The 17637-nt window shown below is 47.9% G+C and overlaps 1 protein-coding gene across 1 annotated transcript in view; it reads left to right on the top strand.

The window, feature by feature from the left end:
- Positions 1 to 2212: 2212 nt before the first annotated feature.
- GALNT12 (polypeptide N-acetylgalactosaminyltransferase 12) overlaps positions 2213 to 17637 on the top strand; it is a 251211-nt gene continuing 235786 nt past the window's right edge. The window contains exon 1 of the mRNA XM_030204961.1: positions 2213 to 2695. Within this exon, the coding sequence (XP_030060821.1) occupies positions 2292 to 2695 (404 nt within the window). The 5' untranslated portion in view covers positions 2213 to 2291. The remainder of the gene's footprint in view (positions 2696 to 17637) is intronic.

Genomic DNA, 17637 nt, shown 5'->3' with positions numbered 1-17637 from the left:
ACACTCCTAACCAAATTCAAACAATTAATTGCAGCTGGCAACAATGTCCTTCTCTTACATTTCGACATGTCTAGCGCATTTGATATGGTTAACCATGATAGCCTACTGAACATCCTAGATTACTTCGGAATTGGAGGAAATGTACTGAATTGGTTTCGAAGCTTCCTAACAGCAAGAACATACCAAGTAATATCAAAGTCAGTTATATCTTCACCATGGAAGCCGGAATGCGGAGTGCCTCAGGGATCGCCGCTTTCACCAGTTCTTTTCAATCTAATGATGTTACCTTTAGCCAAGTTACTATCAAACCAATCCCTAAACCCATATATCTATGCCGATGATGTCACAATATATATTCCGTTCAAAAATGACCTATCAACAATCCTAGATAAAATCAATTTCAGTCTCCAAATAATTAACTCATGGGCGGATGCATTCCAACTGAAACTCAATGCAGAAAAAACTCAATGCCTAATCCTTTCATCGCAGTTTAACAAAACGAATTACACTAATATAAAAACGATAAACCACATCCTTCCAGTTGTGGAAACATTAAAACTTTTGTGAGTCTTAATAGACCGGAACCTTATCCTTGATAGCCATGTGAGAAATGTAACAAAGAAGATGTTCCATGCAATGTGGAAACTTAAAAGAGTGAAACCTTTTTTTCCAAGAGAGGTATTCTGCACTCTGGTGCAGTCACTGGTATTAAGCCACCTGGACTATTGCAAAACACAAACCATTAAAAGACTCCATACAGCCCAAAACATCGCTGCTAGACTCATATTCGGTAAAGTGAAATATGAAAGTGCCCATCTCCTCAGAGAAAAATTACACTGGCTCCCACTAAAAGACCGCATTGCATTTAAGATTTGTACCCTGACTCACAAGATCATACATGGAGATGTCTCGTCATATATGTCAGACCTCCTAGACCTTCCAGCAAGAAATTCAAAAAGCTCATCACGAACTTTCTTAAACCTCCATTATCCTAAATGCAGAGGACTCAAATACAAATCGATATATGCGTCCAGCTTTCCATACATCTGCATGCAGCTGTGGAACGCGCTACCAAATGCTATAAAGATAACACACGACCTATTAACTTTCCGGAAACTTCTGAAGACCAACCTATTCAAAAAGACTTATAACACGAATACTTCACAAAAGACTTAAAACCTAATATGTATCAGATCAAACCATCATTGACTTCTCCAATCTGGTTACTTTAATTTACTTTAATAATACTGAATGTTTTAACATGTCCTATTCTATTCTTATGTACCTGCTATGAATCATTTACCTATTTCTCCCAATTAATTCGATGTTTATTATCATATCTAATCAATGCAATATTTTCATGTACCTTGATTGTAACACCTTTTTGTATTTATCATTCCGTTAATGGTGATCACCATTGCGGCATAATATAAGCAACTCTGAGACTGCAAATAGGTGGGAAAATGTGGGATACAAATGCAGCAAATAAATAAATAAATGATTTATATTTACATATGGGAACCTTTCAAATAAATAAACAAGCTGTCAAATAGGTAAAAAAACAAACAACTTTTGTCCTCCACCGTTTAAGGCACTGCCAATCCAACTGGAACATCTTTTGACTTTTTAGAGATGGACCACGCATTGGCAGTCCATTATTTCTAATAATCTTTTACTATTGATTTCAATAGCGTTTGCTATTGTTTTGAGTGTACTTGTGACTCCGCCTACTGGCTTCAACCCATATAATGGGCCAGATAACCTCGTGCCGTCTCCTCAATCTAACCTCCTTGGCTTCTCGCGTTGCCTAGGCAACGGAACGCCAGGCTATTCACCAGGAAGAGCTCCAGTACCGAGAGAGCGGAAGAAGATTTTATAAACGTGATATATTGTAAAATGCTTAGTTCCTACCCCCAAAGCTGGTTGAACTCCCAAACCTCTTAGGTTCTGTGTTACAGTTACGTTTATAAAATCTCAAACGTGTTCAAACGTCCCCAAATAATCTAGCTCTATAAATGATGTAAGTCGCGCAGGCCGTATAGCAGATGCAGTGCCAGTCTGGAAGGATGAGGGAACTGTCATAGGTAGCTACTAGGCCAAAGAAAACGTGAAACAGCCTTTACGTATACAATTTGTATAATTATTTCAAAGGATTTTTGGCAGCTCAGAGGTCGAGGGCGGGGACCGCCGGTCTCTCCGCCCACCAACAACGGCCATGCCCTTTACCCGCCCGAAGCAGCGCTGTCGGTGTCGCTAACACTCACTCGCTACCCGATAGCGACGGCTGTAGAATGTGGAGGAGGCGGCGAGGGCGAAGGGTGGTGGTGGTGCTGCTGGCCGGGGTCGTGGGGCTGTTGCTGCTTCTGCGACTGTACTGGGCAGTTCCGGAGCCGGAGCTGCGCTTTGTGGGCGTGGAAGAGCCAGAAGAAGTGTCAGCGATAGCACTGCCACTGGATCCGGGACAGTTGGGGCCGGTGGCTTGGTCGGAGGCAGTGAACCAGCGGCGGCCGGTGTATGAGAGGCCGCAGGCGGAGCCCGGGGCGCTGGGGGAGTTGGGGCGCGCGGTCAAGCTGCAGCTGCCGCCCGGCCCCGAGAAGAAGCGCGAGGAGCAGAGCGTGGAGGAGCACAAGATCAATACCTACCTGAGCGAGCGCATCTCCCTGCACCGCCGCCTGGCCGAGAGGTGGAACCTGCTGTGAGTATGTGAGCACAAGATTAGCCTACACCAAGTACCTCCCTTGATCCGTGTTATTCAACAACAAATCCATATTATGTAACACATTTATGGGCCAACTCAAGTCATATTGTTTGGAGCTAAAGAAAAAATATGGGGTCATTTCATCCTCCTGTAAGTCCACATTATGCAACCAACGATAAGGTGAAACAGTCTGCATAATGTGGACTTACAGTTGAATAATAAAGCCCATTAAGATTTGTGTGGTATTACTGTGGGCTGTGGGGGGGGCAGAAGGTATTATTAAACCAAATCTGATTATTAACTTTTATAGAGGTCAGCCCAAAGGAATCTGATGTCATATGCAACCTTTCAGCTGTGCACCTGCCTCCTGTGGTGGCTGATGCCTAACCCCTCCCGGTGTAGCTAGCATCTCCTCTTTCCTAATCCCCCCCCCTTTTAGTCCAGCATCTCCCTATCCCTAACCCCATGTGATGTCTAGCATCTCCCCTTCCAACTTGGACCTGCCCTCCTCTCTGTTGCTACCATATTGAATAGTAATAGTTCATAAAGGGAATTTATGGAAATGTAAAACTCTGTAATAGGGTGGATGGCATGAAGAAGGATCTAGCAAAGCTTGAAGAATGGTACGATAATTGGCAATTATTAATGTTAAGACATGCAGGGTCATGCACTTGGGTTACAAGAATCCAAGGGAATGGTACTATATAGGTGTCACGCCCCTCACCTTGCCGGTGATGGCACTCCTGGGGCGCTGTCCTCTGCTGTTATTTGAGGCGGGGGGTTCCCTTCCACGGCGCTGCTTCCATCTGTTCGCCAGCAGCACGCACGCTTGATTGGCTCCCTCTCCTACGCTGCTGCTTCTCTTCATCAGCGCGCCTCTTCTCTTCCGATGGGTGCTGACTGGGCACTCACTGCATGCCAGGTTCTCTGCCCTGCCTCTCAGCTCTATGGATTGGCTGTCTGCCTGGCTACCTATGGACTCTCCCTTGCTCTTTCTCTGCCTTTCCTATTCGGTGTTCCTCTGGTATTCCTCCCAGCTGTTTCTAATTACGGGCTGATTCCAGCACTATTTCTGGGAGGTCTTTCTCTGTTTCTGGGCTTCGGCTTCTACTTTTGTAGGTCTTACTAACTGTAGTTTACTTCTTCTGCTGGTCCCTCGTTTACTGACTTTGCTTGTGCCTGGATTACTCTTTTGCCTGCTGCCTGCCTGTTGAACATTGCTTGTACCTGGATTACTCTCTTGCCTGCTGCCTGCCTGTTGGACCTTGTTTGTACCAGGACCATTCCCTTCCGTTCCCATCTGGCTGGTTCCTCAGCACCCCTCTCCTCAGCTTCCTGCACAAGTCCTGTCGGCCGCTCACACCTGGGGGCTCAACCTCCGGGGAATGGCGGTCACCGCAGGTGAACCTCAGGGTTGCTTGGCCGCCAAGCAGAGTACGGAGGCGTGTCATCATGCTTAGCTGTGCTCCACTTGGCACAAGAACTCACAAATCTGACAATAGGGGGTGAAGTGCTATGTATGAAAGAAGAGCGGGACTTGGTGGTGATTGTGTCTGATGAGCTTAAGGTGGCCAAACAGGTAGAAAAGGTGATGGTCAAAGCCAGAAGGATGCTTGGGTACATAAGGAGTGGGATGACCAGCAGGAAAAAAGAGGTGACAATGACCCTGTAAAAGTCTCTGGTGTGGCCCTATTTAGAGTACTGTGTGCAATTCTGGAGATCACACCTACAGAAAGATATAAACAGGATGGAGTCGGTCCAGAGGGTGGCTACTAAATTGGTAAGTGGTCTGTGTCATAAAACATATAAGGGGGGCAGGCTCATGAACCTCAACATGTATATGCTGGAAGAGAGGAGATACCTCAGTGGCGTTAATGTACAGGAGGTGAGCCTTTTTCAAATGAAGGAAACCTCTAGAATGAGAGGGCATAGGATGAAGTTAAGAGAACGTAGGCTTAGGTGGAATCTAAGAAAATACTCTTTCACGGAAAGGGTGGTGGTTGTGTGGAATGGCCTCCCAGTGGAGGTCATGGAGACAAAGACTGTGAGATCCCTTAGGAAAAGAAGGAGTTAGTGGTTACAGAAGAAGGGCAGCCTGGATGGGCCATTTGGCCCTTTTCTGCAGTTATGTTTCTATGAGGGTACAATTAAAGTCTGAAATAACTCAGAATGAAGGAGTTTGTCGTGGGCACAGATTACGCAAGAAGAGAGATATATATTTTGACATCTTTTTGACTCACTATGGGGCTCATTTTCAAAGCACTTAGACTTACAAATTTCCTTAGGTTACCATGTAACTTTGTAAATCTAAGTGCTTTGAAAATGTCTCCACATGTGTGGCTACCCCAATGTTTGGGTCTTACCTTTGAATTTTTGTTTGAAAACTGAGAGGATATGTAGGACCCCATCATGTGATAGACCTAATGCCAAGTGCCTAGGGCTGATCATGGCCAAAATGCTGAGTTATTCTCAGGTGGTACAAGTGCTGAGTTATTCTCAGGTGGTACAGATAATCCAGTTTGCACCCTTGAAGAAAATCTATTCTAATCGTGATGGACTGACCACCTGTAACTCAAGCTAAGTGGAAACAGTTTTTGCCACTTTGAGGAGCCCTCTGAAAACTTAGTCCTCACTATGGACTTTACTGTCTTACTCGAATGAGAGTCACCTTAAATAATTCTACACATACATTTGATGGTCCTCCTTTGTTGCAGAGCTTTATTGATGCAGCCATTGCCAAAGTCATGTCTTGATTGCTTGTATCAGAAGGGGTGTGCTGGTTAGTTTGGAGCTCTGCATCACTGGCAGTGTTTTCCATTCTAATGTCGGTATGTTTACTAGAATGGGATTACAGCTTGCTTCTTCAGATTGCAGGATTTAAACTAGCTTTCTCCGAGGACAAGCAGGCTGCTTGCTCTCACGACTGGGTTGACGTCCACTGCAGCCCCCACCAACCGGAATAAAAACTTTGCGGGCGGTCCCGCACGCAGGGCATGCCCACCGCGCATGCACGGCCGTCTTCCCGCCCGTGCGCGACCGTTCCCGCTCAGTCTTTTCTTTTCCGCGCTGGAGAGAGCCGTGTTTGTCTCTCTCTCTGTCAGAAAACCGGATGGAATTTTTTCTTATTCGTTGTTTCTTTAGTTTTGTTTTCCTTTTTAAAAAAAAAAACAAAATAAACTTTGTTTTTCTCCCCTCGTCCGTCTAGCGGGGGGCGCCTCGTTGCGGCCTTGTGGTCGATTTATTTTTCGGATGTGCTTTTTACCGCCACCATCGACAACTTTCTTCGCTGACGCGATTTTTCCGTCGATGTCCTCGAAGGTCCCGAGTGGATTTAAGAAGTGTGGTTGGTGCGGCCGGCATATCTCGCAGACCGACACTCATGCTTGGTGCCTCCAGTGCCTCGGGCCGGAGCACGATACCAAGACGTGCACCTTGTGTCTCGGTTTACGGAAACGGACACAGGTGGTGAGGCAAGTTCTACGGGACCGTCTTTTTGGAACTTGCGCCGGCCCTTCGACTTCGACGGCATCGGTGTCGACGGCTGGATCTTCGGTACCGGTGTCGACAAAATCGGCACCGACCCCAGGAGCACAGGTTCCGTTGGCCCGCCGGTCTTCCGGAGATGGCAGGGGTGAGCGGCCGCGCGGGCAATCGGCCCCGGTCACTCCCTCTACCCAGGGCCATTGGGACTGAACCCTGCCGGACCCGATCCCTCGAGGCCGAGGGGGATCTACCTCCTCCTCTTCGGTACCGCCGAGCGCCGATGACGGGCACCGGAAGAAAGCCAAAAAGCACCGTCATCGGTCGCCCACGGCGCACGTTGCTACCAGCTCCTGCTCCAAGGATGACTCGAGCCGAGGAAGCGACAGCGCCGGGAGGAGCGTTCCCCCTTGGTGGTAGAGGTATTTCTGCGTCAGGGCACGGGCACTTCGGTGCCGTCTCCTGGACCCGAGCAGATTCTGGCACCGGCACCTCCACCGGCCCCCTCGCCTTTCTCGACAGCGGGCCTTGACGAGTGCCTCCGAGCCATCCTTCCGGGGATCCTGGAAGGGCTGATGCGCCAGACTGTGCCGGCACCGGGGGTGCTTGCGCCCCCGGCGCCGTTGATGGAGGCGCCGGCGTGCTCTAGCCTGGTGCCGAGGCCGCTGACGCCGCTTGCGGCGCCGGTCTCGACCGCCCCGCAGGTGGAGTCCCCGTCGATGGAGGGAGCTTCATCCCCGCCGGCGCAGGAGTCCACCGCTCGACGCCGCCACCGACGACTCGGTGCCTCGAAGTCGAGACGGGCCCGGTTGAGGTCTGAGCTACAGGAGCTCATGTTCGATACCGAGGAAGAGGCCTCGTGGGGGGAGGAGGAGGACCCCAGATATTTCTCCTCAGAGGAGTCTGTGGGCCTTCCCTCCGACCCCACTCCCTCACCGGAGAGGAAGCTCTCGCCACCTGAGAGCCTCTCCTTTGCCTCCTTCGTCAGGGATATGTCTATCTGTATTCCCTTTCCCGTGGTCTCTGTGGATGAGCCGAGGGCTGAGATGCTCGAGGTCCTCGACTATCCATCACCACCTAGAGAGTCCTCCATGGTACCGCTGCACAATGTCCTCAAAGAGACACTGCTTCGGAACTGGTTGAGACCTTTATCTAATCCCACCATCCCCAAGAAAGCGGAGTCCCAATACAGGATCCACTCAGACCTGGAGTTAATGCGGCCTCAATTGCCTCATGACTCAGCGGTCGTGGACTCTGCTCTCAAGAGGGCACGGAGTTCGAGGGATACCGCTTCGGCGCCCCCGGGGCGGGAGTCTCGCACTCTGGACTCATTTGGGAGGAAGGCCTACCAATCTTCAATGCTCGTGACCCGCATCCAATCCTACCAGCTCTACACGAGCATACACATGCGGAATAATGTGAAGCAACTGGCGGACCTGGTCGACAAGCTCCCCCCGGAGCAGTCCAGGCCTTTTCAGGAGGTGGTCAGGCAGCTGAAGGCGTGCAGAAAGTTCCTGTCCAGGGGTATTTATGACACCTGTGATGTGGCATCTCGAGCTGCGGCCCAAGGTATAGTGATGCGCAGACTCTCGTGGCTGCTTGCCTCTGACCTGGACAACCGCACTCAGCAGCGGCTGGCCGATGTCCCTTGCCGGGGGGGATAATATTTTTGGTGAGAAGGTCGAGCAGTTGGTGGACCAACTACACCAGCGGGAAACCGCCCTCGACAAGCTCTCCCACCGGGCGCCTTCAGCATCCACCTCAGCAGGTGGACGTTTTTCCCGAGCCAGGCAGGCTGCGCCCTACGCCTACAACAAGCGTAGGTACACCCAGCCCGCCCGAAGGCCTCCTCAGGCACAGGGACAGTCCCAGCGCGCTCGTTCCCATCAACAGCGTGCGCCTAAGCAGCCCCCGGCGCCTCCACAGCAAAAACCGGGGACGGGTTTTTGACTGGATCCATGGGAACATAGCCGCCATCAAAGTGTCCGTACCGGACGATCTGCCAGTCGGGGGGAGGTTAAAACTTTTTCACCAAAGGTGGCTTCTAATAACCTCCGACCAGTGGGTTCTCCAAATAGTGCGGTGCGGATACGCCCTGAATTTGGCCTCCCCTCCACCAAATTGTCCTTCGGGAGCCCAATCCTTCAGCTCCCATCACAAGCAGGTACTTGCAGAGGAACTCTCCGCCCTTCTCAGCGCCAATGCGGTCGAGCCCGTGCCACCCGGGCAGGAAGGGCAGGGATTCTATTCCAGGTACTTCCTTGTGGAAAAAAACAGGGGGGATGCGCCCCATCCTAGACCTGAGAGGCCTGAACAAATACCTGGTCAAAGAGAAGTTCAGGATGCTTTCCTTGGGCACCCTTCTACCAATGATTCAGAAAAATGATTGGCTATGTTCCCTGGATTTAAAGGACGCATACACTCACATCCCGATACTGCCAGCTCACAGACAGTATCTCAGATTCCGCCTGGGGACACGGCACTTTCAGTATTGTGTGCTGCCCTTTGGGCTCGCCTCTGCCCCACGGGTGTTTACGAAGTGCCTCGTGGTGGTCGCGGCGTATCTACGCAAGCTGGGAGTGCACGTGTTCCCATATCTCGACGATTGGCTGGTCAAGAACACCTCGGAGGCAGGAGCTCTCCGGTCCATGCAGTGCACTATTCACCTCCTGGAGCTGCTGGGGTTTGTGATAAATTACCCAAAGTCCCATCTCCAACCAGTCCAATCTCTGGAATTCATAGGAGCTCTGCTGAATTCACAGACGGCCCAGGCCTTTCTTCCCGAAGCGAGGGCCCACAACCTCCTGTCCCTCGCTTCCCAGACCAGAGCGTCTCAGCAGGTCACAGCTCGGCAGATGTTGAGACTCCTAGGTCATATGGCCTCCACAGTTCATGTGACTCCCACGGCTCGTCTTCACATGAGATCTGCTCAATGGACCCTAGCTTCCCAGTGGTGCCAAGCCACCGGGAATCTAGAAGATGTCATCCGCCTGTCCCTCAGTTGCCGCAATTCGCTGCACTGGTGGACACTTCGGACCAATTTGACCCTGGGACGTCCGTTCCAAATTCCGCAGCCCACGAAAGTGCTGACGACGGATGCATCTCGCCTGGGGTGGGGCGCTCATGTCGATGGGCTTCACACCCAGGGACTGTGGTCCCTCCACGAACAAGATCTTCAGATCAACCTCCTGGAGCTCCGAGCGGTCTGGAACGCACTGAAGGCCTTCAGAGATCGGCTGTCCTATCAAATTATCCAAATTCGGACAGACAATCAGGTTGCAATGTATTACATCAACAAGTAGGGGGGCACCGGATCTCGCCCCCTGTGTCAGGAAGCCGTCGGGATGTGGCGTTGGGCCTGCCAGTTCGGCATGCTTCTTCAAGCCACATACCTGGCAGGTGTAAACAACAGTCTGGCCGACAGACTGAGCAGAGTCATGCAACCGCACGAGTGGTCGCTCCATTCCAGAGTGGTACGCAAGATCTTCCGAGAGTGGGGCACTCCCTCGGTGGATCTTTTCGCCTCTCAGACCAACCACAGGCTGCCTCTGTTCTGTTCCAGACTACAGGCACACGGCAGACTAGCGTCGGATGCCTTTCTCCTCTATTGGGGGACCGGCCTCCTGTATGCTTATCCTCCCATACCTTTGGTGGGGAAGACCTTACTGAAGCTCAAGCAAGACCACGGCACCATGATTCTGATAGCGCCTTTTTGGCCCCGCCAGATCTGGTTCCCTCTTCTTCTGGAGTTGTCCTCCGAAGAACCGTGGAGATTGGAGTGTTTTCTGACTCTCATTTCGCAGAACGACGGAGCGCTTCTGCACCCCAACCTTCAGTCTCTGGCTCTCACGGCCTGGATGTTGAGGGCGTAGACTTTGCTTCGTTGGGTCTGTCTGAGGGTGTCTCCCTTGTCTTGCTTGCCTCGAGAAAGGATTCCACTAAAAAGAGTTACTTTTTCAAGTGGAGGAGGTTTGTCGTTTGGTGTGAGAGCAAGGCCCTAGAACCTCGTTCTTGTCCTGCACAGAACCTGCTTGAATACCTTCTGCACTTATCAGAGTCTGGCCTCAAGACCAACTCAGTAAGGAATCACCTTAGTGCGATTAGTGCTTACCATCATCGTGTAGAAGGTAAAGCCATCTCTGGAGAGCCTTTAGTCGTTCGATTCATGAGAGGCTTGCTTTTGTCAAAGCCCCCTGTCAAGCCTCCTGCAGTGTCATGGGATCTCAACGTCGTCCTCACCCAGCTGATGAAACCTTCTTTTGAGCCACTGAATTCATGCCATCTGAAGTACTTGACCTGGAAGGTCATTTTTTTGGTGGCAGTTACTTCAGCTCGCAGAGTCAGTGAGCTGCAGGCCCTGGTAGCTCATGCTCCGTATACCAAATTTCATCATAACAGAGTAGTGCTCCGCACTCACCCTAAGTTCCTGCCAAAGGTGGTGTCGGAGTTCCATCTTAACCAGTCAATTGTCTTGCCAACATTCTTTCCCAGACCGCATACCCGCCCTGCTGAACGTCAGTTGCACACATTGGACTGCAAGCGAGCTTTGGCCTTCTATCTGGAGTGGACACAGCCCCACAGACAGTCCGCCCAATTGTTTATTTCATTTGACCCCAATAGGAAAGGGGTCGCTGTCGGGAAACGCACCATCTCCAATTGGCTAGCAGATTACATTTCCTTCACTTACGCCCAGGCTGGGCTGACTCTTGAGGGTCATGTCACAGCTCATAGTGTTAGAGCCATGGCAGCGTCGGTAGCCCACTTGAAGTCAGCCACTATTGAAGAGATCTGCAAAGCTGCGACGTGGTCATCTGTCCACACATTCACGTCGCATTACTGCCTACAGCAAGATACCCGACACGACAGTCGGTTCGGGCAGTCGGTGCTGCAGAATCTGTTTGGGGTTTAAATCCAACAGCACCCTCCAGGACCCGAATTTATTCTGGTCAGGCTGCATTCTCAGTTGTTCTTCGTAGGTCAATTTCTGTTATACCCTCGCCGTTGCGAGGTTCAATTGACCTGGGTTCTTGTTTTGAGTGAGCCTGAGAGCTAGGGATACCCCAGTTGTGAGAACAAGCAGCCTGCTTGTCCTCGGAGAAAGCGAATGATACATACCTGTAGCAGGTGTTCTCCGAGGACAGCAGGCTGATTGTTCTCACCTACCCTCCCTCCTCCCCTTTGGAGTTGTTTTTTTCCTCATTCAACTGAGCGGGAATGGTCGCGCACGGGCGGGAAGAAGGCCGCGCATGCGCGGTGGGCGTGCCCTGCGTGCGGGACCGCCCGCAAAGTTTTTGTTCCGGTTGGTGGGGGCTGCCATGGACGTCAACCCAGTCGTGAGAACAATCAGCCTGCTGTCCTCGGAGAACACCTGCTACAGGTATGTATCATTCGCTTTACCATCATTGGTGGCTCTTTCACTACTCTGTGCTGCTACCATTGAACATTATTAATTTTTTTTTTTTTTGGGGGGGGGGGGGGGGAGGGTTGCCAGGTTCTTGAAGCCTGGCTTGGCCGCTGTCAGAGACAGGATGCTGGGCTTGATGGACCCTTGGTCTTTTCCCAGTATGGCGGTGCTTTTGTGCTTATGTTTATTTCCATATGGTGTCCTGCTTGTTTTCTATCATACCTCTCAGATAAAACAGGCTACCAAGGTTTTGAGGACATAGAGGCAAGTGACAGGATTGTTACTGGATGCTGAATCCTGAGCTTGTAGCTCAGTAGCAAATCAATTGTTAATACTGCTGTAATCGTAGTCTTTGGTATAACATATCTCTTGTCTTGTGTTTCAGAAAGTCAATGGTAAAAATCTAGAAAGGATATCTGTTTTGCTATGTTTTGGTCCTGGACATAGGGACCAACTTTTCAAAATGACTGGGTGTGGTCAACTCAGCACACATTACCATGTCCATAAAAAGGAAAACAAAGGCAATTATATGCTTGAACAAATTTAAGGGGGTAGGACAGAGCTGAGGGTGTAGACCCTTGTTTATAGTGATTGGGAGTTGATAGTTCAACTTTCACCATAAGGGTGACTTGGTTGTTGTTTTGTTCTTTTCTGTTATATTATATGGATGTCCAATATTTTAGGTCAACTTGGCATTATCTGTACTGTCTTGAATGTTGCAAGTTGCTTCATTAATAAAAATATTTAAAGTGAAAAAAAAAAAGGAAAACAAAGCATGGTGGGTTATGGACACAACTGGCCAGACAGTATGTAAATGTAGTGAATCAATGTTATTGCCCGCATAACCAATAGAAATCAGTGTTTCATCTATGTGTATGCTGCATACAAGAGGAAAAACCTCATACCGCTGTGGCAACACTGGGTTAACTTTAACCCCAAAAAACTATTTATAGTGAGCATACCTATCAAAAGTGTGTATAAGTATATCATATACACTAGTAGTGAGATGAGAACAGTTATTCCAAAAATCTAGTTCTACGCAGATACAGAAACAAAAAATAAAAGTATCATCAGATAAGATGCATATCTAAATGTACCTTAAGTATACCAGATAAGTATCTTGATTTTTGCACTAGGCACATCAACTCATTTAAAATAAAATAAAATAAATTATCTGTTTGTGTTATAACCAAAGACAGGGGACAGTCTGCTAAATGTAAAAAAACTTCTTACACACAGCTCAAAATCAACTTTTAAAAGACTCTAGACATTCTAGTTTCTCCACTGATATTCTTAACACAAAAAGCAAAAACTGTCCACATTACTACTAGAGGCAGGAAACAGTTCACTGAATAAAAACTTCTCACCAAAGTATAACAACAGTGCTTTCTCTGCTGCTATACTTTGGTGAGAAGTTTTTATTCAGTGAACTGTTTCCTGCCTCTAGTAGTAATGTGGACAGTTATTGCTTTTTGTGTTAAGAATATCAGTGGAGAAACTAGAATGTCTAGAGTCTTTTAAAAGTTGATTTTGAGCTGTGTGTTAGAAGTTTTTTTACATTTAGCAGACTGTCCCCTGCCTTTGGTTATAACACAAACAGATAAAATAAATTATATGCATCTTATCTGATACTTTTATTTTTTGTTTCTGTATCTGCGTAGAACTAGATTTTTGGAATAACTGTTCTCATCTCACTACTAGTGTATATGATATACTTATACACACTTTTGATAGGTATGTATAAAGAAATTTCTTCCCCTCTTCATTGAATTGTTTTGATTCTAACTGTATGATCTTAACATTTTTTTTATTGAGAGGTATAAATGTGATGTGAGTAATTGTAGATGTTCTGATTAAAAATTTTACATGATATATGATTTTAATGATAATTATGAATATTTGTTTTATAGATATCAAGTAGGTCTATACATGTTTTTTAAAAACTTTTAAAGGATTGTTTTATATATGAATCTTTTTTTTAATAATTGGTTTTTATTAGTTGAATCATGCTTATGATACTGTTAAATGGTTATATATGTTTTTATGTTTCTGTTTTGTTTTTATAGTTTGTACCCCTGACGCAGCCTGAGGGCGAAACGTGGCCACGTCGGGTATTATTCCAAATAAATGCATTTGATTCCACTTCTTTGTTGTTTTTTATCTGCTCCAAATGTGGGACAAAGGGAATTTTTTCAAACATTAAGGGGTGAAATTACAGGATTTGTGGGAGGGCAGGTTGTGGTGGTGGGGGGATTTCAGTATTGCTCATGATGCGAGACTGGATCATTCAGTGGGGGGTGGACAGTAGAGTGGTCCTGGGAGAAAAGCATTGTTACAATTCAGAAAGGGGCTGGAGATGGTGGATTGTTGGAGGTTGTTACATGGAGTGCAGCGGAATTACACCTTTTACTCGCATGCAACGCAGACCTATTCTTGGATAGATGGGTTATGGGTACATCGTAATGGTTGGCATATGGTAGAGACTGCTGAGATAGAGACCATTAGTGTTTTGGATCATGCGCCAGCGTGGATTAAGTTAATTGGGTTGGTACATGTTAGGCGGCAAGGATTTTGGCGACTTAACGAGTCACTGCTTGGTGATGAGAAAGTGCGGGAAGATGTACAGCATACTATACAAGAGTATCGACACTTCAGTGACAACAGGGACGTAAAAGATGGGGTTCTTTGGGATGCATTGAAGGTAGTGGTGAGGGGGGTTTTGGTCAAGTGGGGGGGGGGGGGCGCGTAAGAAAAGGGAAAGAGGGCAGAAGGCACTGGCTTTGCGGATGCGGTTATTACACTTAGAGCAACGGCATAAGAGAAACCCTACACCGCAGGTATGGGCAGAACTCAAGCGAGGGGAGAAATAGCGCAATTACAGATGATTGAGATGGATTTTATGAGAACTAAGCTTAAGCAACAACATTTAGAGTTTGCCAATAAAACAAGTGCAATGTTGGCCCGTTATTTACGGGCACGGAGAGAGAGCACCATTATCCAGAGGCTGAAGGATGAGAGGGGAAGCTGGTATTTTAATGATTCAGACATTGGAAATTATTTTGTGCGGTATTATCAAGAGTTATATAGTGCTGATAAGGAACCGCAGACGTTAGAGATAACTCAGTTCCTGGATCAGATTCCCCTAACATGCTTGGAGGAGTTGGATAGAGCTCAGCTGGGGGAGCCCATTAGATTAGGAGAGATACAGGGGGTGATATAAAGGCTACCTAATGGTAAAGCACCAGGGTTAGATGGCTATTCGGCGAGGTTCTATAAATGTTTTGTGGAGGAGTTGGGTGGTCTTTTGGTGAGGGTGGGAAATGGAGTATTGGAGGGGAACGGGCTTCCGAGATCAATGTCTGAGGCGGGGATAACGGTTATACCTAAGTATGGGAAAGATCCTAAGGAGTGTGGCGCTTATAGGCCGATTTCACTTCTGAATGTAGATGCTAAAGTTTTGGCGAACAGATTGGCTAGGGTATTGCAGAAATTGGTTCATGTAGACCAGTCTGGGTTTATCCCGAGGAGACAGGTAGGAGATAATATAAGGTGTACTTTTCATTTAATATGGGAGGCACAAAGATCCCGGTCATGCAGTTTTGGTGGCGTTAGATGCGGAAAAGGCTTTTGATCGGGTGAGTTGGGGGTTTCTGTGAGCAGTGATTAAGTGCATGGGTTTGGGAGATAATTTGGGGGCTTGGCTGGATGCATTGTATACAGCTCCTACGGCATGTCTTAATATTAATGGGGGATATACGTCTTTTTTTTTTTTTTTCCCCATTGGTAGAGGGACCAGGCAGGGCTGCCCGTTGTCGCCACTTCTTTTTGCTCTGTACATTGAACCGCTGGCAGTAATATGTCAGGATCCCGATTTCAGGGGTATTAAGGTAGGGGGGTTGGAACACCGTATTGCTTTATTTGCGGACGATGTGTTGCTCTTTGTGGCAGAACCGGAACAGACATTACCGGGGGTGTTGGAGATATTTAGGAACTTTGAACGGTGCTCTGGCCTGAGGATTAATATGGATAAAAGTGAGATTTTAGGGATTTATTTGAAACGGAGGGGAAAAAGTAGATTGAGGGCTTTGTTTGCTTTTAGGTGGGCTAAACAGCACATTCCGTATTTGGGGATTCAAATCCCCAGGGATCTGAGTGGGGTATATAGTCTTAATTTTGGGAAGATTATAGATAAAATTAGGGGGGAGCTGTCTCGGTGGAAGGGATTGTGGCTGTCGTGGTGGGGGTGTATGGCAGCAGTGAAAATGAATGTGCTACCTAGATTGTTATTTTTGTTTCTGGCGCTTCCAGTGGCGGTTCCAAAACGGGTATTTAAACAATTGCAGAGTTTGGTGGCCCAATTTATATGGGGGGGGGGGGGGGGGGGCAGACATCCCCGACTAGCCCGAAGGGTGTTATGGGGATCCCCTGAGAGGGGGGGTAGAGCAGTGCCTAATATTGAGTGGTATTATGTTGCTGCTCAATTGCGGATGATTATGGATTGGGAGAGGGGGATAAATAAGCCTGCTAGCCTATTGGAACAATCATATAGCCCATATAGATCATTGAGTTCATATTTATGGACTACTGAAGGAGTGGGGGGGATCCTGGCACGGATACAGAATCCGTATGTGAGGCATTTGGGGGAAGTATGGGGGAGAGTGAGGAGGAAATGGGGGAGGTTTAGGGGGGTGTTGACACTGGCGCATTTGCGATGGGAGCCAAAATTTGGAGCGGGGAGGGTAAATGCTAGTTTTGTGAGGTGGGAGCAAGCGGATATTAGGAATTTTAGGGCGGTGCTGTAGGGGGGGATGGTGAAGAGCTTTGAAACCCTGTGCTCCATGTACAACTTGTCGGAGGGTGACAGATTTCCCTATATACAAATTCTGCATTTTATGGTGAAAATGGGTTGGCGGGGGGAGAGTCCTCAGGAGCGGGAAAGTTTGGAAAATATGTGGCTTTTGTTGAGAAAAGTTCCCAGACCAATATCAGTGATATATAATTTTTTTAGAGGATATGATCACAGACCGTATGGTTTTCAGGAGGCTTGGGAGGCAGATTTAAATTGCAGTTTTTTCAGATCAAGAGTGGGAAGTTATTTGTTGAGAGATATACAGATCTTTGGTGTGTGTTTTGGTGCAGGAGAATGCATATAAAGTCTTATCCAGTTGATATTACACTCCGGAGAGATTGAAGCGGATGTACCCGGGTACATCGGACCTTTGTTGGAGGTGTAATTCACAAAGGGGTACTGTTCTGCATATATAGTGGACATGTCCCAGGGTGGTGCCTTTTTGGCAAGAGGTTATGAAGGCCTTAGTAAAAGTGATGGGATCATCTTTGGTGTGCAGTCCCGTGGTGTGCCTTTTGGGTTTATATAATGGGAGGAGCGGAAATGGTTGCGGTGGGGGTTGGCAGCAGCCAAATGCCTCATAGCTCAGCATTGGAAGAGGGCAGACCCTCCAACCTTGGGGGACTGGAAATGTAAATTGGGCCAGTTAATATGTATGGAGAGATTAACGGCTTATCGCAGGGAGAGGACACTGAGGCATAAGGGGGGTTGGGCTCGACTACAGTAGCAAGTGGCAAGTATTTAGGTTTGTGGAGTGTTATTGGAGGGGGGCGGGGTGGGGAGAGCGGGAGTGAGTGCCCCAAAAGCGTTAGGGGGTGTTCTCAAATTGAGCTGGGGTTTGAGATGGTTGGGGATACATGGTATGGTTGGGTAGGGGATACTGTTCATGGGACTAATTTGATCTTATGAGTTTTGTAGTAGTTGACATAAGGTATGAGTTAGTTCCAGATGTAGTAGTATAGGATGAATGAGCTCCTGTGTGGGTAAATGTGAGCAAGTTGTGCTTTTTGAGAAATTGAATGTTGTGGAGTTATTTTCATAAATAAAGAAAAATTTAAAGAGAAAAAAAAAGAATTTGGCCAGAAGGGACATCATTATATTGAAGAGTATTGGTGATAATGGGGATCCTTGAGGTACTCTGCAATGTGCTTTCCATGGTGGTGAAATGTTTGTTTTTGATTTAACTTGGTATGTTCTGGTGATTAG

Source organism: Microcaecilia unicolor, chromosome 1, assembly GCF_901765095.1.
Source record: "Microcaecilia unicolor chromosome 1, aMicUni1.1, whole genome shotgun sequence".
Taxonomy (NCBI): domain Eukaryota; kingdom Metazoa; phylum Chordata; class Amphibia; order Gymnophiona; family Siphonopidae; genus Microcaecilia; species Microcaecilia unicolor.
Note: the sequence above shows the minus strand (reverse complement) of the source record. Positions and strands in the feature narration are given on the sequence as shown.